This window comes from Hyperolius riggenbachi, chromosome 5 (assembly GCF_040937935.1).
Source record: "Hyperolius riggenbachi isolate aHypRig1 chromosome 5, aHypRig1.pri, whole genome shotgun sequence".
Taxonomy (NCBI): domain Eukaryota; kingdom Metazoa; phylum Chordata; class Amphibia; order Anura; family Hyperoliidae; genus Hyperolius; species Hyperolius riggenbachi.
In genome coordinates, this window is record NC_090650.1 from 26,482,027 (window position 1) to 26,506,998 (window position 24,972).

At 46.2% G+C, this 24,972-nt stretch overlaps 1 protein-coding gene across 3 annotated transcripts in view; it reads right to left on the bottom strand.

The window, feature by feature from the left end:
- Positions 1–24,972, bottom strand: part of NBEAL2 (neurobeachin like 2) — a 239,052-nt gene that overhangs the window by 22,442 nt on the left and 191,638 nt on the right. For all 3 annotated transcript variants that reach the window (XM_068235222.1, XM_068235221.1, XM_068235220.1), the window contains 13 exons: positions 24,210–24,347; positions 23,776–24,081; positions 22,761–22,910; positions 21,265–21,422; positions 19,953–20,077; positions 18,251–18,368; positions 16,293–16,453; positions 14,207–14,340; positions 6,513–6,620; positions 5,401–5,496; positions 2,440–2,564; positions 1,094–1,234; positions 876–1,006 (listed from right to left, as the gene is read on the bottom strand). In XM_068235222.1, the coding sequence (XP_068091323.1) occupies positions 876–1,006; positions 1,094–1,234; positions 2,440–2,564; positions 5,401–5,496; positions 6,513–6,620; positions 14,207–14,340; positions 16,293–16,453; positions 18,251–18,368; positions 19,953–20,077; positions 21,265–21,422; positions 22,761–22,910; positions 23,776–24,081; positions 24,210–24,347 (1,891 nt within the window). The remainder of the gene's footprint in view (positions 1–875; positions 1,007–1,093; positions 1,235–2,439; positions 2,565–5,400; positions 5,497–6,512; positions 6,621–14,206; positions 14,341–16,292; positions 16,454–18,250; positions 18,369–19,952; positions 20,078–21,264; positions 21,423–22,760; positions 22,911–23,775; positions 24,082–24,209; positions 24,348–24,972) is intronic.

A 24,972-nucleotide genomic window follows, 5' to 3' on the forward strand; every position in this document is an offset into this window, starting at 1 on the left:
TAGTTAGGCTCTTGTAGGCTTGTTCCTAGCTGATTGTTATTCCTTATATTACTCCCTCACTCCCTCCCCCCTGAGGGAGGAGGGTCTTGTCTTCCAGGGAATTGTAGTATTTCAAAAGCCAGCTTACATACCTTGGCCGGGAATTGAACCCAGGTCTGAGTGCGTGGTAAATAGCGCACTTCACCACTATACCACCACCAACACTACATGCTGAAGCCAGCCTAGCATGTACCATTATGATATATCCAAGAGAAAAATGAGCTTGCTTAAGGATTTGTATTATGTCAAAAGCCAGCTTACATACCTTGGCCAGGAATTGAACCCAGGTCTGAGTGCATGGTAGGTAGCTCACTTCACCAGTATACCACCACCAACACTACATGCTGAAGCCAGCCTAGCATGTACCATTATGATATATCCAAGGGAAAAAGGAGCTTGCTTAAGGATTTGTAGTATTATCATTTTTCTAGTCAGCAGAAGTTTTTCAAAATTTGTAAGTTCGTCTCCCCATTGAAGTCTATTGCGGAACCGAACCTTCCGCGAAAGTTCACGAACCAAAAATCGGAGGTTCGCGACATCTCTAAAGACGAATATCAGCTGTGATCAGAGCTGAAGGTGGATGAACTCGTTATTCGAGGGCATCTCTAATTTTTTGGGGGTCCCCTGCTATTTGCTGCAATCACTGCACCCACCACCTAAAGCATATAAAACCGCTGTCATAGCAAGTGTTAGAACATTATACACAGCTGCGACAGGGACTATGGTCACAATTTTGGCTTATTTCCGCTTTCAGCCTTCCTGATGTGTATTCTACATGTGGACTGACCACACCTCCTCTCCCCCCTTCCCCCAGTGGAGGCAGCTATGTCCCGCACCATTAGCGTTCTCCAGGAACTCAGGAAAGTAGAAGAACTCTGGAATTAACTCCTTCACATCCACAGGGTTCTCCATGCGGGCATGCCAGGCAGCAGGGATGGAGTGGAACTGGCGATCAGAACAGTCAAACCTATAAAGACAACAGATGGAAGATTATAGATAACTGCCTCAGCTGTGTATAGCATCTGGTAATGATCGGCAGTACGACAGGACTCACCGGCCGCTCTGCAGCTGAATGTGCAGCGTGGTAAATGGCTCCATCCGGATCATATAATGCATCACCCCAGCAGCATTAGAATAATGAGTGCCATAGTGGAATTTATCGACTGTACCAGTGGGGTCCTCAAAACTCTCATACCTGCCGGGACAAAGAACAGGAAGTGAATTATGCTACTGTCCTTCTGTACAAAACAGGAAGGAATGTCTGCTACCATCCTCCTGTACAAAACAGGAAGTGACTATTGCTAGCATCCTTCTATACAAAACAGGAAGTAATGTCTGCTACCACCCTCCAATACAAAACAGGATGTGACTTCCGCTACCATCCTAGTGTACAAAACAGGAAGTGACTCCCACCATCACTCTGTACAAAACAGGAAGTGACTTCCGCTACCATCACCCTGTACAAAACAGGAAGTGACTTCTGCTACCATCCTTCTGTACAAAACAAGAAGTGATGTCTGCTACCATCCATCTGTACAAAACAGGTGCCTGCTACCATCCTTCAGTACAAAACAGGAAATGGCTTCTGCTACCATGCTGGTGTACAAAACAGGAAGTGACATCTGCTACAATCCTTCTGTACAAAACAGGAAGTAACGTCTGCTACAATCCTTCTGTACAAAACATGAAGGGACTTCTGCTACCATCCAGGATGGTAGCAGGCATCACTTCCTGTTTTGTACAGGTGGATAGTAAGAGAAGTCACTTCCTGTTTTGTACAGAAGGATTGTAGCAGAAGTCACTTCCTGTTTTGTACAGAATGATGGTAGCAGACATCACTTCCTGTTTTGTACAGAATGATGGTAACAGAAGTCACTTCCTGTTTTGTACAGATGGATAGTAGCAGAAGTCACTTCCTGTTTTGTACAGAATGATTGTAGCAGACATCACTTCCTGTTTTGTACAGAATGATGGTAACAGAAGTCACTTCCTATTTTGTACAGATGGATAGTAGCAGAAGTCACTTCCTGTTTTGTATTCCTGAGTGCAATAGTTATTCTGAGACAAATGTACATTTTACACATATGCATACACATGTATATTAAAGTTTACAATTTGCAATAGTGATCCTTTAAATTTTGCATGTGAGCTGCAATTCTTTGCAATCTCACTGACCATCTCTAGGGAAGACCTGGTAGCTCAGATAGGCAGAGATCTTGGCACAGGAGATCCTGAATGAGACCGGAATCTGGTTCCATTCTGCAGAGATATCTTATTTGGGTAAAGCACCTCCATTGCCTTCCCAGACTGGGTCTAGGCCATATATAGTAGTCTCAGGGCCGGCCTACATTCCCCTCCAGGCTACACACTCCCTCCGCACACAGGCAGACCATCACTCACTTCTCCTTCACCTCCCGGGCGTGCCGCTCATTCACCACTCCGATGGGTTTGGAGAGGTCCCTGAAAACCTCCGGATTACTCAGGTCCAGCGTCTCAGAGACAAAGTCACGCAGAATCCAGGGAAACTACCAAACAGCAAATAAACAGATAAGGAGTCAGTACACACATCCTCAGCTCTGTACAGGAAGTCTGCGGCCTCCTCCCTCCATAACAACAGAACATGTTGCTAGGCTGTAGCCTTGCAACATGCCTGTGCAGCACTCAACCCTTAGTCATTGCGTGAGTGTGAATGCAGCAGCACCTTAAACTCTCTCACAGATTCCATACAACACTCTTGTAAAGGTGGCCATACACAATTTATTAGCTTTTTTTCAACCAGAGAAATTGATTTTTTTGCTTGATCGAATAATCAGAAAAATCAAACCAATATACCTGTAATGATTGGTGTAGCAACACAGACGTCTGGTTATTGTGTGATCTGCAGTATCACCAATAATCCAGACACTATACCTGATTATGGTGTGATCTGAAGAATCACCAATAATACAAGTATGGCTAACAGGTAACTGAAGTGTATAGTGCTTGGTGCAACTGGATAACTGAACAGTTTAACTAAACCTCACCAGAGGAGCTGGTGGGTACTATCAGTTAGAACCTCACCAGCGACAAGGGCTCACTGGTGAGTAGAAGGGTCAGACAGGCTAGGTTCGGCAACAGACAGGCAGGTACAGTACAAATTCGACAGGCAAGAGAATAGAGATAATTCAGGCACAGTCAGCAACAGAATCAGATGGGCAGAAGTACAGAATCGATAAGCAAGAGCAAAGTCAGAAGTGAGCCAGAGTCATACACAGAATATCAGGTAATAACAAATAATATAACAATCCTAGTCTTGTGTGAAATCCCCGGTTTCCTCTCAGATCAAAGCACACCGGATACTGACTAAGGTCTGAGCGCTAACATGAAGTATTCACGACAGCAGACAGTTTGCGAGTGATTCCCGGAGGCTTAAAGAAAACCTGAACTGAAAATTAAAAGTCAAAATAAGCATACACAAGTCATACTTACCTTCCATGTAGTCTACTCCTCAGTGTCTTTCTCCTGTCCCACGTCCTGTTTGTTCACTGTGATCAATGGAATTTTCCGTCCTCCATTTTGAAAATGGCCATTACCCATAACAGCTTTCTGGTCAGCACATGGTTAAACTGTAACATCGCCCACTTGAGCCATAGGGAAACATTGACATTACCTAGTACATCAGTTTTCCCCTCAGCTATAACTGACAGCAACTGATATTTTACTGACAGCAACTGATATATTTCAGATCTGACAAAATATTGTCAGAACTGGAAGGGATTATTGTCAGAAGAAAATGGTGAGCTTCTGAGAGGAACTGATGGCAAGGTAACTATGTAATGTTCATTTGAAGTTACCTCATGTGTTTATTTTAAATATTTTTACTCAGTACAGGTTCTCTTTAAGAAGCAGAGGAGACCCCCACGGCCGCACACACCCCATTCAACCAATCAGCAGCGCCGTGAGTCTCCTCTGACGCCAGCCGACCGGCGGTTCAGCTGACGCGCCTCCTCCCAGCATAAAGGTCCTGTCTGAGCGCGTGCCGGCACGATACAGCAACCCTATGAGCTACTGACAATCCCGTCCTCGGCGTGCTAGACGCCAGAGGAACGGGTGAAACACCCGCCAAGGAAACCAAAGCAGCTGCGTAGGCACCCAGACTGCCCGCAGCTGCATTTTCTAGGCTTGTTACAATACTATACGCTCATGATCAATTTTTTTCAATATAAAAGGATCGAATAAAAGGTTTTTGTATCTGATTTTTCCAACACAAAAATAAAAAATGGAAAAATCTATTTTTTTCTCGATCTAAAAAAAGTTTCTTTTTGATTTCCTATACAATTGAAAATACAGGAAAATTGATCAATTTGATTGTATTGTGTATATTGACCTTAAAGAGAATCTGTACTCTAATATTCTTACACTAAAAAGCATACCATTCTAATCCTTATTTTCTCCTGTGCCCCTCTGTGCGGTTTCTGCCACTCCCTGCTGCAATCTGGCTTGTAATTAACAGTTTTAGGCAGTGTTTACGAACAAACTAACCAGCTTGTGATAGGCTCACATAAACAGAGGGTGTGAGTCATACAGAGTGTGCAGGGGGCCTACAGAGGGTGTGTAACGCTTTTATCCAATCACAAGCAGCCCTGCACATTCCACACATTCAAGCCTTAGCCCGACAGACACGACAGAGGAAAGGAGATAAGATTTATTACAGAGGCAGTGCAATTAGGAAAGGCTGCAGTAAGCCAGAGCACATTAGAAGAGGCATAGGAACTTATAGGATAGAAGAACTAAGGCTGAAAAATTTGTTACAGAGTCTCTTTAAGGCTTAAAATGGAACTGTAGTGAAAATAGCATAATGAATAAAATTTGATATTTTTTATATTAATATATAGATTTTTTTTAGTCAGTGTTTGCCCATTGTAAAAACTCCTCACCCTGATTTACATTCTAAAATGTATCACTGGTGGTGACATCTTTAGTGCTGCCAGGTGACAGGTGATCTGTATGGAATGTTCGATACTGAGAGTTCTATGCACAGAGGGAGATACGGCTTGCTTGGCAGCTGGCGAAAGCAGTTATTTCCCACAATGCAATGAGGTTCACAGAAAGGAAACTGTCAGGACCATGGCCATGACATCACGTTTCACCTCAGTATCAGCCACACTGGATTTTCTGATCGATTTTGTATAGACGTAATCAGAAAATTGATCAGAAAAATGATTGGGAATCAGATCGAACCTGTCAAATAATTGTTTCAAACGTCAATCTGATGGAAAATTGCATGGGGTGTACTAAGTATAAGCTTATAGAAGTAAAGTATGACTGGAAGGATTAGAGTTGTCCAGGGGAAGTCTGGGCACATACAGCGACTGAACTCACCACAGGGTACTGGGACAGGTCGTTGTAGGTCCTCCCTGCGATGGTGTTCAGCTGCATCAGGTACTCAAAGTTGGATATTTCCCTCCAAACCCATTTCTAGAGAACAGAGACAGCAGAGAGTGAGCCGCGGCAGTCAAAAGAGAGTACAAAGGTTCACATTCTACACGGTGGGCCTGACTTACAGCTCAACTAAACTTATCTTTCTGCTGCAGGTTTCAAGTGAATAATGGATATAATCAGTTATTGCTCATCTGAGTTGACGTTGTGCAGATTTGTAGTGCAGGCAATACATGTAATGTTTTTAAACTTTTAAACCATTTTAAGAGTACCTGAAGGGGAAATAAAGGGGGCCCTGTGGCAAACTAGAGTTGGGGCCCCCCAGCGCAAAGCTTCTCCCCCCCCCACCATTACCCCTCTGCTCCCCGGGGCCCTGCAAGTATAATAGCCATAGTTAATTACCTATTAGTCCCGGCAGGTGAGGGGACGGGAAGCGGCTGCACTCACAGACACTCTGTCTCCTTCCCACTCTATGACCCGGCGCAAGTTTACATATGACGTGCTGGGTCATAGAGTGGTAGGGAGGCCGCCCGTCCGCTCACTCGCCTGGACTAATAGGTAATTATGGCTATTATACTTGCAGGGCCCCGGGGAGCAGGCAGAATGTAGCAGGGGCGGCGCTGCGGGGGACTCAGAAGAGGTTGGGGCCCTGGGGCAGTTGCCCCCTTTGCCTCTATGGTAGCGCCGGCCCTGCCTAGAGGGCACTTACCTGGGGTGGAAGCCTCTGGATCCTAGAGAGGATTCCCCCATCCTCCTCAGCAGCAGGGATCCAGTACTGGCTCCCCCAAAAGTCCACTCGCCTGCACTTTTTGCTGCTCTTGCGCACTTGCGGATTTCCCTTGGGCTCCAGCAGAAATAGCTGAGCCCGATTGGGTACGCTCCTCTGTGCCTGCAAAGCAGAGTAGACCCAATCGAGCTACGCCTTGTTTTCTTTTTGGGGGGCTGCCAGTGCTGGAAAAGAGGGCAGCGGGAAGCCTCATTTTGTGTATGTAGTATTTTTGTTTTGTGTATGTATGTAGTAAAATGAGGAAGAGGCGGAGCCTCATGTACTGTACCTCAGTCAGCTTGGAGGCCTGGAGCAGCTCCTGGGGTGAGCGGCTTCCGAACAGGTACTGGTTGTGGGTGGGGAGACCCAGGATTCGCGTGTAGACTTTATTCCTGACCTGCACAGCAAGCAAAGAAGAGGATATCAGGCCTCAGTCACTAGAACACATTCAGGAGAACAAGCAAACATGCATGAGATACATTTCCACAAAACTTCCTTTACTCACTACAGCACCTGCAGATTGTCTAGCTCCTGTTTTATTCATTCTGTGCATCCCCCCCCCCCCCCCCCGCAATGGTACATTCTCTAGCTACGGTAAGTAACTCATGCCAAAGCATTTCCTTGGAGGGCTTAAAGTGGACCTGAACTCTTGCACAGGGCAGAAAGAAAACAGAGACATGCACCCTGTATGTACTTAGAGAGTTTAGCCTGTCTAATCCCCCCTCATCTGTGACTAATCACCACTGTAATTTGATCTCTTCGCTTTGTCAACCCAGGAATCTCCACTGCCACGGCAGAGCAGTTATTTGTAAAACCAAGACTACTAGTTGAGTCTAAGAAAAAACACCATAATAAGTGCCTCAACAGATGATGCATAGAAGCATCCATTAACAAAGAAAAGAGCATCTGTATAGAGGATTCTGTAAGCAGAAACACTGAAGCGAACTAAGTATAGCTGCAATGTAACAAAACTTTATTTAGGACATCCAAAATAAACATGTTAAAAACATTTAAAAACATACATAGGCACCAAGGGGGTACAAAAGATATATCACATGATACAAACCAGCCTGCAACAGCTATATAACAATGGTAAATAGGTATGCCAAATCTAACTTCAAATATACAAAAACTCTGTCTGATATGTCAATATAGATAGGCTACTGAGGCTAACTGATAATACATACAGCACAAAAAAAAGTATACCCGTATTTTTCAGAATATAAGACGCTCCTGACCATAAGACGCACCCTGGTTTAGAGGACAAAAACAAGGGGAAAGAAATATATACTAAACCTGGTGCATCCATGGTGAAGAGACATCTTGTGGATTATGCCCCCTTGTATCTCTGTGTTCTCCTTTGTTCCCCTTGTGTCCCCCTCTTTCCTCCTTGTGCCCGCCTCTTTGCCCCTTTGTGTCCCCGTGTCCTCTGTTTGTCTCCCTGTGTCCTCCTCTGCATGGGCACAGTACAGGGACTCCCCGACATTGCGGTGGGTTGGAGGTTGGTATTGGCAGGTGACCACAAGTCAGGAACTACCTGCATTTGGACTATGAGGCATTGACTTTTTCCCCCCACTTTTGGGGAGAAATAGTGAGTCTTAAAGAGAACCCGAGGTGGGAATTACTTTTACTATTGGGGCACAGAGGCTGGTTGTGCGCACTAAGACCAGCCTCTGTTGCCCCATCGTGTGTCTCCATGTCCCCCCTGCTCGCCGCTATACCCCCCGCATTGCTGGCGACACGCAGCGTGTCGCCAGCTCAATGTTTACCTTGCGCTGTCAGTCAGCGCTGCTCCCCTGCCTCCTCCGCATCGGCGCACCCGCCCGTGTCCCTTCCCTCCCGCTGATAGGAGGGAAGTGACGCGGCGGGTGGCGCCGATGCGGAGGAGGCGGGGGAGCGGCGCTGACTGACAGCGCAAGGTAAACATTGTGCTGGCGACACAGCCAGCAATGCGGGGGGTATAGCGGCGAGCAGGGGGGACATGGAGGCACACGATGGGGCAACAGAGGCTGGTCTTAGTGCGCACAACCAGCCTCTGTGCCCCAATAGTAAAAGTAATTCCCACCTCGGGTTCTCTTTAAGGTGGCCACACACCATACAATTTTTTAAATATATGTTCAATTTAAGAATTGCAATCAATTTTTCTGACATTTCAAAAATGTACCACACACATATGTTCAATTTTTCCCCAATTATGATAAAAATGATTGGGAACTCTGAGAAATGTGTTAAGGTGGCCACACACCATACAATGTTTTAAATATCTGTTCAATTTAAGAATTGCAATCAATTTTTCTGACTGATTGTAACATTTCAAAAATATGACCAATGTACCACACACCTATGCTCAATTTTCCCCCCAATTATGATAAAAATGATTGGAAACTCTAACAAAATTTCTAGGGTGTGTATATTATTAAATTGACAATTCAACACACACCATACAATCTTTAGAAAGATTGAAGAAAAATATCTGGCAGTCCGGATCGATTAAAATCGAAGAAAACGAGAAATCCGATCGGATTTTTCAGTCGAATGAAAAAAAAGCTTTCGATTTTTTCGGGAGATACGATCGTTTTTATCGAATTACTGTAAAATCGGATCATTTTATTGTATCGTGTGTGGCCACCTTTAGGGTGTGTATATTAATAAACTTACAATCCAATACACACCATACAATCTTTAGTAGAAATAGAGAAATTTCTAGCATTCCAGATCGATTTAAATCGAAAAAAACGAGAAATTGGATTGGATTTTTCCAGTTGAATGAAAAAAAAAGCTTTCAATTTTTTAGAGAGAAACGATCGTTTTTATCCAATTGCTGTAAAATCGGATCATTTTATTGTATCGTGTGTGGCCACCTTTATAGTCCCAAAAAATACAGTATATATGGAAATCTAGGACCTCTGCTGTAACTGAACAATACTACTAGTGCTGTGAGCAGTCAGCGCTTGCAAGATAAGCAAAAGATAGAGCTGAGAGAAATAAGTAAGAATGAGAGACAAAAAGAAGAGGAGATACCTGAATGAAGGCTGTGGCACTTGTGCAAACCCCCCTGGTGCCCCCCTCCATGCGTATCGTGGTCCCCCGCTTTCTCAAGAGGTCATTCTTACTTATTTCTCTCAGCTCTATCCTTTGCTTATCTTGCTGTAACTGAACAATAATACTAGTGCTGTGAGCAGAGGTCCTAGATTTCCACATACAGGGGTTGGACAAAATAATGGAAACACCTGACATTTTGGCATCATAATCTTTGAACATGTTTTAAAGAGAATCTGTATTGTTAAAATCGCACAAAAGTAAACATACCAGTGCGTTAGGGGACATCTCCTATTACCCTCTGTCACAATTTCGCCGCTCCCAAGCCGCATTAACCACTTCAGGATTCTGCGTACGCATATGTACGCCCCTGAATCCTGAAGCGGTTTCCATGGAAACGGCCGCTCGAATGAGCGGCCGTTCCATGTCAGTTCACGGAGGGTGTCTCCGTGAACACCCTGCGAGCCTCCGATCGTGGCTCGCAGGGTAAATGTAAACAGGCGGGGAAGATCTTCCCCGCTGTTTACATACATACGGTGCTGCTGCGCAGCAGCGCCGTGACGGAGATCGGCGATCCCCGGCCTCTGATTGGCCGGGGATCGCCGGCATCTGATAGGCTAAAGCCTATCCTATCCGGCGCAGGACGGCTTTCCGTCCTGCGCCGCACACAGGGGACGGGAGAGGGAGGGAAGGCGGCAGAGGGAGGACTAGCGCTGCGGAGGGGGGCTTTGAGGAGCCCCCCCCCGCTAGGCACAGCAGCGCGGCGGCGATCAGACCCCCCCAGCAGGACATCCCCCTAGTGGGGAAAAAAGGGGGGAAGTCTGATCGCCCTGCACGATTTCTGATCTGTGCTGCGGGCTGAAGAGCCCCCGCAGCACAGATCAGCCAAACCACCCGGTATCCGGAAGTGGTTAAAAGTGGTTAAAACCAGTTTTAAAAAGTTTGTTTATAAACAAACAAAATGGCCACCAAAACAGGAAGTAGATTGATGTACAGTATGTCCACACATAGAAAATACATCCAAACACAAGCAGGCTGTATACAGCCTTCCTTTTGAATCTCAAGAGATCATTTGTGTGTTTCTTTCCCCCTGCAGCTATCTTCTACTGAAGTGTCAGGCTGTTTCTTCCTGCAGAGTGCAGACAGCTCTGTTGCACGTTAGAATAGCTTTTGGAACTTGTAGGATGATAAAAAACAGGATGCAATTTTTGTTACGGAGTCTCTTTAAGCAATCAAAACTTGACATGTTAATTTTTTTTTGTTTTTTTGTTATTTGATATGTTTAATTAACATAATTGTTTTTTTTCCAGATATTTAAACCAAAGTTGGTTAAAATTTATAAAAATGGCAGATCTCTCAGACTTTCAAAGAGGCCAAATTGTTGGTACTCGTATGGTGCTACTGTGCTACTGTAACAGAAACTGCCCGAATGCTTGGCATTTCAAGAGGTACTGTCTGAAAAGTAATGACTGCCTTTGAAAGAGAAGAAAAAACGTCCTCAGCAAAGCACAGTTGTGGCCGAAAGTCGAAGTTGTCTGAGAGACCGTCTGACTCTAAATCGAATTGTTAGAAAAGCTTGCAAGACCACGACTCCTAAAATCACTGCAGAGCTGAATGAACACCTACAGAACCCAGTTTCCACAAAAACTGTTTATCGGGAGCTGCACAAATCTGGATTCCACGGAAGACTGCAATTAGAAAACCTCTGCTCTCAAAGACAAATGTTTTAAAGCGTTTAGAGTGGTGTTGAAACCACCAGAATTGGTCCCTTGAGCAGTGGAAAAATGTGATGTTCTCTGACGAATCATCGTTTACCTTATTTCCGACCTCCGGCTGAGTGTACGTTTGGAGACAGCCGAAAGAAGCATTTCATCCAGACTGCCTTCTCCCAACCGTAAAACATGGCGGGGTTCTGTGATGATCTGGGGTGCTATTGGAAATCTGCCGGGCCAATGATTTCCCTTCATGGAAAAATTAACAGCCGAAATGATTTAGGAATTTTGGGTGACCAAGTTCCAGGGCTGTGGAGTCAGTCCAAAAATCCACCGACTCAGACTCCTCAGTTTAGGATTCCTCCGACTCCTCTAATTTGCATATTACAATTTTGTTGATTAAAAGTATGTGACGTGAAATTCGTCTCTTAACTGCCAACGCTTAGGAATTTTACAAGACAACTGAAGTGAGAAGGATATGTAGACTACTATATTTATTCCCTTTAGACTAAAACTAGTCCTTGGTAAGAGTACTTGTAAAAGGTAAAAACCGGAACAAAGAACATCTATCAGGCCCTAAGCAATGTAACTGTGGGTGCATGTAAGAGTGATGTGCAGGTACTCTGCAAGGGAATGAGGAGATTCTTCCTCTATTACACATTCTTCATGCACAATCTGAACCAGGTTTATAGGTGATAGTCAACCCCTCTGTGTTCAATGTGCACAACATTCTCAGTGGATCCCTGCAGCTCCGTGGGGAGTGCATATGTATAGTACTACTGTGCAACAAAGTAAACCTGAGACAGATAAAATTAAAGTTTTATACATACCTGGGGCTTCCTCCAGCCCCCTTCAGGCTAATCAGTCCCTCGCTGTCCGCCGCCACCTGGATCTTCTGCTGAGTCCGGGTACTTGAGCCAGTCTGGCGTAGTGTGCATGCACACACTCCGCTGCCAGGAGCATACTACACCTGTGCAGCACTATTGTGCAGGTGCAGAAAGCTCCTGGCTGTGGGAGCGGCATGTGGCTGGACTGCGCTGACTGGCTGAATTACCGGGACTCATAGCAGAAGATCCAGGTGGTGGAGGACAGCGAGGGACTGATTAGCCTGAAGGGGGCTGGAGGAAGCCCCAGGTATGTATAAAACTTTACTTTTCATCCGTCTCAGGTACCCTTCAATTTGTAGTCACCAAACCAAATTTTAACAACATATCAAATTATTTGATTTCACAAGAAAAGAGTGAGTGCATTTGCATAAATCAGAATCAACACAGAATTATTTCCATCTCATTGACCATCTCTATTAGTGACACAGCTACACATCAGGCTTTATTCTTACAGCATAGATGTTATTTCGTATATATAAGAGATTCCTGTGTACACATCATATATACAGTCACAATCAGATATGTATATCTGACTTTAAAAATACAGGGACTGCTTTATTGAAGCAGCACAAGTAACTAATTTTGATTGGTTTATTTCATTTTTGTGGACTGAGCACAGCTATTACTGTATATATACATTATTTTTAATGACTATTATCTGAGAAATAGAACATTTTATCATATTTTCTATTTTAATTACAGTTACAAATTCATTGGGAGTTGGAGTCGGTGCATTTTTCCCGACTCCGATTCCGACTCCAGGCACCCAAAATTGCTCAGACTCCGACTCCACAGCCCTGCCAAGTTCATCCTATGGTTCAAGAACTGTTTCCGGAGGGGAATGCCATCTTTCAAGATGATAATGCCCCAATCCATACAGCTAGAATTGTTAAAGAATGGCACGAGGAACATTCTAATGAAGTTGAGCATTTCATCTGGCCACCATAATCCCCAGACCTCAACATTATTGAGCATTTATAGTCGTCATTAGAGATTCAAGTAAGAAGAGGTCGATTTCCGCCGCCATCTTCTCTAAAAGAACTGGAGGGTGTTTTAACCTCCTTGGCGGTAACCCCGTGTGTGACACGGGGTAAGCCGCCGGAGGGTGCCGCTCAGGCCCTGCTGGGCCGATTGCGCGTTTGGTCTGATCGCCGCCGCTGATGCGCCGCATCCCGCCGCGATACAGGCGCCCCCCCGCATACCCCTTGCGCAGCCTGGCCAATCGCCACCAGGCTGCGCTATGGGGTGGATCGGGATTCCCTGTGACGTTACGACGTCACTCCGTTCGTCGCCATGGCGACGGGGGAAGCCCTCAAGGAAATCCCGTTCAGAATGGGATTTCTTTATGGGCAAGCGGCACCAGTGGCGATCGGAGACTACGGGGGGACGCCGCAGGGAGGGGGGGAAGCATGTAGCTAGCGCTAGGCTAGCTACATGCTAAAAAAAAATAAAATGAAAAAAACCCTCCCGCGGCCGCGCAGCCGCACATATCAACTGAAGAATGCGCTAAAATTCCTTTGGAAACAATTCGCAATTTGTATGAAACAATACCTCAGAGAATTGAGGCTGTAATTGCCGCAAAAGGTGGACCTACACCATATTAAAATATATTTTGTTGATTTTCAAGGCGTTTCCATTATTTTGTCCAACCCCTTTGGTGCCCATGTATGTTTTTCAAATGTTTTTTGGATGTACTACCGTAAATAAAGTTTTGATAGCTATATTTGGTTTCTTCAGCTAATTTGTAAACACAGGATGTTAACCCTATGGCTCCTTCCATGAAAGCAGGAAGTAAACACTGCAGATTTATTGCAGCATTTGTATCAGCTGTAAGAATAGTTTCTCTTTTAGAGCAGAGAGGAAGTCCTGAGTTTAGGTCCGCTTTAAACCTGAGCTACATTTAGCTGGGACTCCCGTAGAGATTTGTTAGCGAAGCTCTTAACCCCCCACAAGTATTTACCTGACCTCCATCACATGGGGCCCGCTCCTGTATGTAATGCAGAGCAGTACAATACCTGCTGTCAGCACCATGACAGGTCCTCTTCAGTGCAGCACATTGCCTCATGTGCAGCCAATCACCATGCAGCTTCTGTCACAGTCATGTGACACGCAAAGACTGCAGGGGATTGGCTGCACGGCGCATCGATGATCTGCACTGAAGAGGACCTGTCCTGCCACCGGGAGAAGGTAATGTATAATGCTCGCTCCACTGCTGCTCTGCATTACATACAGAAGCAGGCTGGGTCCCCCAAGCCAACACATAAGCGTGCGCGCGCACACACGCACGCACGCACACACACGCGCGCGCACACACACACACACACACACACACAAAGCACAATCACCTTCTTCTTAAAATTGACAAAGTAATTGGCCTGGTCGATGAAGAAGAATTCCAGTGCCGACCTCCGGAGGTTGTAGCGCCGCAAGTGGACCTCCTGCAGCTGGGAGAGCGGTCGCTTGATATCATAACCGATGCCTGCAAAGAAGATGAGAGGCGAATGTTAGCAACGTCCTGTTTCCTGAACATGAATAAAAGACAGATAGTAAATCCTGCTGTACACTAAATCCTGCCCCCAGCGGTACACTAAATCCTGCCCTTTAGCTGTACACTAAATCCTGCCCTCAGCTGTACACTAAATCCTGCCCTCAGCTGTACACTAAATCCTGCCCTTTAGCTGTACACTAAATCCTGCCCTCAGCTGTACACTAGATCCTGCCCTCAGCTGTACACTAAATCCTGCCCTCAGCTGTACACTAAATCCTGCCCTTTAGCTGTACACTAAATCCTGCCTTCAGCTGTACACTAAATCCTGCCCTCAGCTGTACACTAAATCCTGCCCTCAGCTGTACACTAAATCCTGCCCTTTAGCTGTACACTAAATCCTGCCCTCAGCTGTACACTAAATCCTGCCCTCAGCTGTACACTAAATCCTGCCCTCAGCTGTACACTAAATCCTGCCCTCAGCTGTACACTAAATCCTGCCCTCAGCTGTACACTAAATCCTGCCCTCAGCTGTACACTAAATCCTGCCCTCAGCTGTACACTAAATCCTGCCTTCAGCTGTACGGACACTCCTTCATAAAGCTCCATAACTGCAGGGGAAAACAAAATGCTGTCTAACGTTATCTGAAGATGTTCATCAAATCCACAGTTGGAACACAGATTTGTATATGCAGGCCACAAATCATTCATTTATAGCCACTACACCTAAGCAAAAGTTCTGAAATACTATATACTTTATACTATCTGTAAGAATATGTCCGCCGGGCGGATCGCTGGTAACCAGTCTTATCACCCGAACGATAGTCTGTACACACGTCGGATTTGACGCGAAAACGTCGGAACGACGGAACGTTCAAACGACGGGTCGTTTGCTAAAATCCGACGTGTGTATGGGCCTTTATGCTGAGGATACACGGTACGTTTCTGTACTGTGTATCGAGCAGCTGATCCGGCCAGCTGATAATATTCAGCTGGTCCGATCATGCTGCTCGACCCGCGGCGGCGGACAATGGCAGGGAATTGAGCGCTAATAAGGAAGCGCCGGCGGGGACGAGCGGGGACGTGGCTGGGGTCGATCCGGTGGCTAATCGGCCACCGGATCGACCCGTGTATTCCCAGCATTATAGAAACACATACTGTAAGATTATGGTAAGAAGCCCCATCTACACGATACGATTCTTTGTGCGATTCTATTTACGATTCGATTAAATCAGACATGTCCGATCCTGATTCGATTTGATTTGCAATTGCAAAACAATGGCAAATTGAATTGAATCAAATTGAATCCCGATCGGACATGTCGGATTTAATTGGATCGTAAATAGAATCGGAATCGAATCGCACAAAGAATCGTATCGTGTAGATGGGGCTTTAGACTATGATTATGGTAGGATTAGATTGTGAGCTCCTCCGAGAACAATCAGTGACAGGACTATGTACTCTGTAAAGTGCTGCAGAAGATGTCAGTGCTATATAAATACATAATAATAATAATAATAATAATATGGTAGGACATTAGACTATGCGTATGGTAGGATTAGATTGTGAGCTCCTCCGAGGTCAGTCAGTGACATGACTATGTACTCTGCAACATGCTACAGAAGATGTCAGTGAGATAAAAATACATAATAATAATAATAATATAAGCTGAGAAACAGAATGAAAAACGTAGGTGCTTCATAGAAGAGATGTAGAGTACTTCTTCAGGTCGTCCAATCAGAATCCTCCATCTAGAGAATGGTTCAATATTTTTAACCAGATCTGCCCTGGTTTTTCTTGCATTGGTAAATGTACTCCTGTGTATATTTATGTGTAACCTATGGAAGTAGACACAAGCTCTGCCTCATCACTCGCCCTTCTTCTCATCCCCCTGCAGACATGAAAACTGACAACACAAACCCCCATAATCCTACGCTGCCCCTCACCATCCTCCGTCTCCTGCTTCTCGCTGCTGAGGTCGTAGAAGTAGATGTGCTGTGTGGTGACCTCCAGCCGCCCGGGAATGACGTCCAGGATGGTGATCAGCTCACAGTCCTCCGTAACTATCAGCTTCTCCTTCTGGTTCGGCTCCTTGGCCTCCACGTTGCTACAAGGCAGAGAGGTTAGAGTGTTAGCCCAGCCAAAATGCTTTTTTCAGTTATAAATGGATACTCTACTGGTCTGATACTATGCTGGTCAGTTCCTTGTGACTGGACATTCTAAGTGTCTCCACTCACCTTTGGGTTGTGGGTTTCCCCGCCCACCTTGGAGTTCTGGGTTTCCCCGCCCACCTTGGAGTTCTGGGTTTCCCCGCCCACCTTGGAGTTCTAGGCTTCCCCGCCCACCTTGGAGTTCTGGGTTTCCCCGCCCACCTTGGAGTTCTGGGTTTCCCCGCCCACCTTGGAGTTCTGGGTTTCCCCGCCCACCTTGGAGTTCTGGGTTTCCCCGCTCACCTTGGAGTTCTGGGTTTCCTCGCCCACCTTGGAGCTCTGGGTTTCGCCGCCCACCTTGGAGTTCTGGGCTTCCCCGCCCACCTTGGAGTTCTGGGCTTCCCTGCCCACCTTGGAGTTCTGGGCTTCCCCGCCCACCTTGGAGTTCTGGGCTTCCCCGCCCACCTTGGAGTTCTGGGTTTCCCCGCCCACCTTGGAGTTCTGGGTTTCCCCGCCCACCTTGGAGTTCTGGGTTTCCCCGCCCACCTTGGAGTTCTGGGTTTCCCCGCCCACCTTGGAGTTCTGGGCTTCCCCGCCCACCTTGGAGTTCTGGGCTTCCCCGCCCACCTTGGAGTTCTGGATTTCCCCGCCCACCTTGGAGTTCTGGATTTCCCCGCCCACCTTGGAGTTCTGGGTTTCCCCGCCCACCTTGGAGTTCTGGGTTTCCCCGCCCACCTTGGAGTTCTGGGTTTCCCCGCCCACCTTGGAGTTCTGGGTTTCACCCTCACCTTGGAGTTCTGGGTTTCCCCGCCCACCTTGGAGTTCTGGGTTTTCCCGCCCACCTTGGAGTTCTGGGTTTCCCTGCCCACCTTGGAGTTCTGGGTTTCCCCGTCCACCTTGGAGTTCTGGGTTTCCCGCCCACCCCCTACCCCATACACCTTGATGAGTTCCACTCATCTCGTTATATTCTTTTTAGTATAAAATGAATGCAAATCCAGCAGGGAATGAGTGAGCCTCTTGCAATGGGTATAGCAGGTGCGTGAGACTGGGGAACTCAGGAGCACAGAGAGATAGAACTCAGGATAGGAGGAGGACCCCCCTCCTGATAAAGCAAGCAGCAGGAGTGCAGATCTAGGAATGCAGGCCCCAAGAGACAGAAGAATCCAGCAAGGAAAGAGGGAGCCCCTATAAACAGCTATGGAAGGTTAGCAGAGCTGGGACCAAAGGATTGCAGGGATATCAGTCTCAGAGACCCAAAGATATAGCGGATGGGAGGGGAGGAATTGTTTAATTACAGAATATCTAAGGTGCCAACACAATACACAGCGCTGGAGCTGGTGGAAGAGAACAGTAATACAAGTCCGAGACTGTCCATGGGAAGGTGCCAGTGATGACGGTGAATGATCACATAGGATATATACGTAGGGAAGTGAGGACCCAGCCGAAGGCTTACAGTCTAAGAACATTCCCCATAGCTAAACAGCCTAGGCTAAGCATCACTGGGAAGGCGGGGCTACATACCAATATAGAGCTATATATAGATACAGGAAGTGTTTCTGATGCTGAAACCAGGAAAATTACCTTAAAAGTGGGTATCCTGAATCAATTACTGCATTCATCTATATATCACTACAGGGCCCCTTTAATATACATACACAGTAGTTGTTTATGGCAGTTCTATTTGGGTAAATACATAGCAAATAAAAATTGCACTTTACATTAGTTTCCATAACAAAAAATCGCAAGCAACTTACTGATAAATGTTCATCAGGTCCTCCTCGGCCAGCTGGTCGTCCTCCAACTCATTCACCTTGGCTTCCTTGGCCACGGCCAGCGGGAAGGAGTCCTCCAGCGTCTGGCTCTGGTCGGTGCCTGGGCAGAACAAGATGGAGTCGTCAGAGCACAGGAACCACAGCGTGCAATACGAGGGTGGGGTCAATACGGAGAGCGCTATGAAAACGTAATTCAGGAAAAACTCAGGAACCACAGTGTGCAATACGAGGGCGGGGTCAATACAGAGAGCGCTATGAAAACGTAATTCAGGAAAATCTCAGGAACCACACAGTGTGCAATACGAGGGCGGGGTCAATACAAGAGAGCGCAAAGAAAACGTAATCAGGAAAAACTCAGGAACCACAGTGTGCAATACGAGGGCGGGGTCAATACAGAGAGCGCTATGAAAACGTAATTCAGGAAAAACTCAGGAACCACAGTGTGCAATACGAGGGCGGGGTCAATACAGAGAGCACTACGAAAACGTAATCAGGCAAAACTCAGGAACCACGGTGTGCAATACGAGGGCGGGGTCAATACAGAGAGAGTGCAAAGAAAACGTAATCAGGAAAAACTCAATCCTGGAAGCCAAACAGAACCACAGTCGGCATCAAATGCTGGACCGATCCAGTAGTGTGCAGAAGTATTACAGCCAATGAGATGGCAACAAGAGATATGGGGTCCAATCCAGTGTAACTGGTCCATCACAAGGAAGGGATTATGAAGTAATTCTACTTAAAGGGGCACTATGGCAAAAACTATGCTGTTCCATTATCTCTACTATCAGTTATTTAATAGGGACAGCATAAATTTCACAATACAGCTTGTGCTAAAAAATAGCTTTTAACACTAATTCTACTGTTCTACACAGCTGATCTGCATAACTAAATCAGCTGTACCTGACAGGGATGCGACGTCTGTCTGTTACCTGCTCTCTCCTAACTGCTATCAGCCATCTGTCTCACTCTGCCACAGCTGATTTATAACTAGGCTCACAGAAGTGTGCTTCTCAAAGGTAGCTATAAAGTACCAGTAACTAAATAAACAAGCTGCTGATTAGTTAGTTAGCTAGTTACTTTATAGCTACATGTGAGAAGCACAGGGCATGTGAGCCAAATTATTAATCAGCTGTGGCAGAGTGAGACTGATGGCTGATAGCAGTTAGGAGAGAGCAGGTAACAGACAGACGTCGCATCCCCGTCAGGAACAGCAGATTTACTGATGCAGATCAGCTGCGTAGAAGAGTAGAATTGGTGTTAGAAGCTATTTTTTTTTTTTAGCACAAGCTCTATGGAGGAATATATGCTGTCCATATTAAATAACTGATGGTGGGGATAATAAAACAGCTTTATTTTTGTCATAGTGCCCCTTTAACAGATGTTCGGTGCCAGTGAGATGCCGGTTCTGGTCTGCGGTGCAAACTTAACGCAAACTGCTCAAGTAATATTGAAAGGAAGTGCAATTTATTAATCCAGTTCCGATCTGAACACAATTTGCATAAATTTGAATGAAGCACAGAATTACTTGCATCCCATGGTCCACTTGTACCCGTCAGTGCAGGGGATACAACCATCTCTAGGATCAGTATGCTTCACCGACGCATTTTACAGATTCCATGCTTAACCTGAAGAAGTGTGTAAGTTTCACGAAACGCTGCTGTACATAATCATAGTAGGGGCTCACCAAGATTGTCACGGAGCGCACTGGCTTCTGTGTGGGGGTCAAAATTATAGTTGGGGACCAGCTTCAGCCTCATCCGAGAATAGGTCTCTGCACTCGACAGCTTCCAGCGAACCTCCAACGCGTTCCTGCAACACACAGAGGCACCGACTAATAATAATTGTATTGCACCTGAAGTTAAAGGGATATGGAGGCTGCCATATTTACTTCATTTTAAACAATACCAGTTGCCTGGCAGTCCTGGTTGTCTATTTGGCTGCAGTAGTGTCTGGATCACACACCTGGAACAAGCATGCAGCTAATCCAGTCAGAGCACCTGATTTGCATGCTTGTTCAGGGTCTATTAGAGGCAGAGGATCAGCAGGGCAGCCAGGCAATATGCATTGTTTAAAAGGAAATAACTATGTGATAACAGTACATAGTTCAACCACTTCCGGATTTCGGGTGGTTTGGCTGATCTGTGCTGCGGGGGCTCTTCAGCCCGCAGCACAGATCAGATATCAGGCAGGGCGATCAGACTTCCCCCCCTTTTTTCCCCACTAGGGGGATGTCCTGCTGGGGGGTTCTGATCGCTGCTGCACTGCTGTGCCTAGCGGGGGGGGCTCCTCAAAGCACCCCTCCGCAGCGCTATTCCTCCTTCTGCCTCCTTCCCTCCCCTCTTCATTATGGGCTGCGCAGGACGGATTTCAGCCTATCAGATGCCGGCGATCCCCGGCCAATCAGAGGCCGGGGATCGCCGATCTCCTTTACGGCACTGCTGCAAAGCAGCGCCGTATGTATGTAAACAGCGGGGAAGATGTTCCCCGCGTGTTTACATTTACCCTGCGAGCTGCGATCGGAGGCTCGCAGGGTGTTCACGGAGACACCCTCCGTGAACTGACATGGAACCCATGGAAACCGCTTCAGGGTTCAGGGGCGTACTTATGCGTACGCAGAATCCTGAAGTGGTTAATGGAGACCATAGTGGAGACTATAAATACATATATAGTGCACACACAGTACAATCGTAACATCTAGCAACATGTGTACAAAGTACATACATGATAACATCCAGCAATACTATTTGATTCCCAGTGGGGACACTATCTGTATATCTCCTACACCCCAAAAATGTCTTTCCCCAAGAAGCAGCACTGTGGGGTAGTGGATAGCACTCTTGCAGTGCTGGGTCCCCAGTTCATATACTAGTCAAGCCATAAGATATCTGTCTGCAGTGTGTGGGATCAGATTCGATCAGAGAGGGATCTATCTATCTGATGGCAGATGGAGAGGTGTAAGGGCACCTTATGCTCTATATAGCGTTCTTTTCACCCACCGGTCAGCCCAGGCACCCCGTGGGCTGGTCAGCAGGCACAGGAGGGACTTCCACTGCCTCAGGACGGTGTTGTGGTGGCTGTTAATCTGCTTCAGGACGCTGTTATATCGGAGGTTCTCCCCCCTCATCCGCTTCACCACCGGGTCCACAATCAGCTCCTGGAAAACAGCAATAATAGCAGGGGAGGGGTTAGTGCCCATATGTAATAAGTGAGCCAACTGTGGAGAATACTAAACTCAATGAGGAATCGGTCCTCTTAGGCCCCGTTTACACTTAAAGGAGTCATCTGTGAGATTTTTACAAAATAAGTGCTACTTACCGGGGGCTTCCTCCAGCCCCAAGCTCCCAGCACGTCCCTCGCCGCAGCTCTCCCCGCTACCGTTTGGCACAGCTCCGTCCCGGTCCCCGGCGATGACGTCAGAGCAACCTCCAGGTCGGCCTGTACTGCGCCTGCGCGAGCGGCTCTGTCAATCACCGCCACGTGGGCCGGAGCGGACAGTCCAAAGCCTGTCACTTCGTAAGTGACAGCAACATAGGAGAAAAGTAATTTATGGCTCATTTTACTCTGGAAAAAACGTACTTCTTATTTGTTCACGTTTGCACATATTTCACATTTTACAATTTTTCTCCATAGTGCCCCTTTAAGTGGGAACTGTGCCATAGGAAAACATGGGTATTACTTTGCAAATCAGTTGTCCTTTCAGTTATAACTGAGAGCAACTGATTAAGTGTAAACGGGACCTTGGGGTCGGTCAGATGGGCGCTGAGCCTCTACAGTACCTGAAGCGTGGCCACAAGAAAAATTCAACGATTCAATGTGACGCTTTGTACATGGCCAAGATTAATATTCGTTATTTAATTAGATCCTGCAATTGTTGTCTGAAAAGTGCTCACACACCAGTGAAAGATGGTGTCAGAAAATCCCTCTGTATAGAAACCAGGACATCCTGTTCTACTTACATACAACCCTTGCGCAGGAGGAGCCTGAGCTGGCCCCACCTCTCCTCACCCACTTTAGAAAGAATGGGTGGAGTAACAGAGCCAACCACAAGACTAGGGGAGACCATCAAGGACATCCCAAACTTAAGGTGGCCATACACTCCTTAGATTAGCAGCAGATAGATCATCAGATAGATCTCTGATCTATCTGATGTGTTTAGGAACATTTTTTACTAGGAACAGATTTCCAGTAGATTTCAGTATGAAATGATTGAAAATCGATCTGATGGCATTTGTTTGCCATCGGATTTCCATTAGGTCCAATGCAAAATGATAAGCTATCTCAACAGATCAACCCAGATTTTCCATCATGTCTGATCGATTGAAATCGATCGGCCGCAAATCGATCGTTCGGGCAATCGATATGGGCCCGTTAATCCACAGTGGTTTTTGGAAACAGCCAAACAAGTCATGCTAATAACGTCATTACTTAACAGTCAATTAATTCAGATAAAATAAGCCCCCAAAACAAAAACCACTAATGGCCATTATCTTACCTGGAACTTGTTCCGGCTCTCTCCCTTCTCTGTCTCTCTCTTTAACGAGCTGCTCATCAGCGCATCAAAGCAGGAGTTCCAGAAGCACGACATCTGGTTGTGGCTCTTGGCGAAGGTTTCCTTCTCAAACTGCTCAATGGTGGGCTGCACCTGACGGGAGGGGACAGGGGGGCGTCAGGAGGGACTAAAGGCACAGAGCACCAGCACAGTCCAAGGAAAGAAAATATGATATAAGGGGAAAGAGGAGGGGAGAGGAAGATGAAAGGCATAGAAGAGATGAGAGAAAAAGGAGAGTGGAACAGTACGGGGAATGGCAAGTGGAATAGGAAGAGAATAGGAGAATGGAGGCAGAAAGTGAGAAAAAGAAGGAAGAAGTCTAGTAGAATAAAAAGGAGAGAGAAACAGGAAGTGGAGATAGGAACAGAAAGGGGAGACGACAGAGGAACAGGAAGGACAGAGGAAAAGTAAGGGAGGAGGCGAGTGGAACAGAAAGCAAAGAGAAACAAGGAAGGGTAGAGACGAGAGGAAAATGAAGGGAAGGAAAGAGAGGAACACGAGGGGAAGAGGAGAGAGAGGAACAGGAAGGAGAGAGAGGAACAGGAAGGAGAGAGGGGAGAGAAACAGGAAGGAGAGAGGGGAGAGGAACAGGAAGGAGAGAGGGGAGAGGAACAGGAAGGAGAGAGGGGAGAAGAACAGGAAGGAGAGGGGAGAGGAACAGGAAGGGGAGAGGAGAAAGGAATAGGAAGGGGAGAGAAAAAGGAAGGGGAGGGGAGAAAGGAATAGGAAGGGGAGGGGAGAGTGGATAAGGAAAGAGGGAATATAGATTAAGAGTAAAACGTTAAAAACTGAAAGAAAAAAAAAAGAAAAGTAAAAAAGAAACAGGGAAACAAAACAGACAGCAGATAAAATGGAAAGGGAATAGGCTAAAGGAGTAGAAAAATAAGAAAAGGAAGACAGTTGAAGAACTTAGTCTTCACCATGTGTGGCACCATAATCAGATAATCAGCCATCTTACTTGTTTTTCTATGAAGAGTCTCCACTCGCTGGTGGTGCAGAACTGCTGGAAGTCCTCATAGAAGGTGGGGCTCCCATTGGTGGGCGGTAAAGATGGTAGATGCTGCTGTAGTTGCAGAGACTCAAAGCACTGGTCCATGAGAGTGCGGATAATGGGCACCAGGCAGGTGAAGGTCTCTGTCTTGCCATGAACAGACTTTAGCAACGGAGCCTGCAGGTTCCCCAGCAGGAAGCAGGCCTCTTCCTTGTTCAGCGAGGAGGTACTCTGCAGAAGGCTGTGTAGCTTCACATAGGCCGAGGAATGCATCTATTGGAGGGGACAATAATTCAAACAATAATTATTGAAGATCTCAAAGTACTATAACCACAGCAACCCAAGTGGCTGCCGAATCCAGCAATAATGGGGAAATCGGGGGAGGAAAGACCATGACTGACCTGTTGATCGTCCAGCCTGATAAAACTGGTAATGATTCTCAATCCAATCTTAGCCATCTCCTTCAGATCTGACGTCCCATTCACCAAGTGATACCAAACGCCCAACTTGTCCAGCAAGTTAGTGACGCCCTCAAAGATCTGCGGCAAATGAAGAAGACAAAAATACTCACTACAGGTGACTTACTTGGGTAAATCGTACTCCTAAAGATGTCAGAAATTGCTAATAGACCAACACTTGTTTTTGGCCATATAAACAGGATTTCAGGATTACATAAACTGCAGTACAGTAATGCAAGCACAAGATGTCACTGTAAAATGTAAAGTGCTGCAATGATCTCTATGGTATTGCCATTTCCTGAATTCACTTTCCTCTCTGTTCCAAGCAAGCTGCACTTCCTGATGGTTGCGTATCATTTATCTTCCCATGTTTTTCTACACTAAATAGTTCTGAATAGTTATACTGTCAGACCAGAGCGGTTTTCTGGTCATTTAAAAAAAAAAGCCTCTCGACTTGCATTAAAAAACTTTGAATGTTGCAAGTCAATGGAAGCTTTAAAAAAAAAAAAATTCCTGAAAAACGCTCTTCGGTATGTCCCTGGCCTAAAAGAGTATCTGAAGTTTAAAATGGGAAGTAAACATGCCTATTTGTAGGCCTGCAAACAACATGCCAGAACGTCTTGCGGATTTTTTCTCCATGTAGTCATCAGTTTCTGCTCATCTGGACCTCTTGGCCAGAAGATCAACTCTCACCATCTCCTTACAT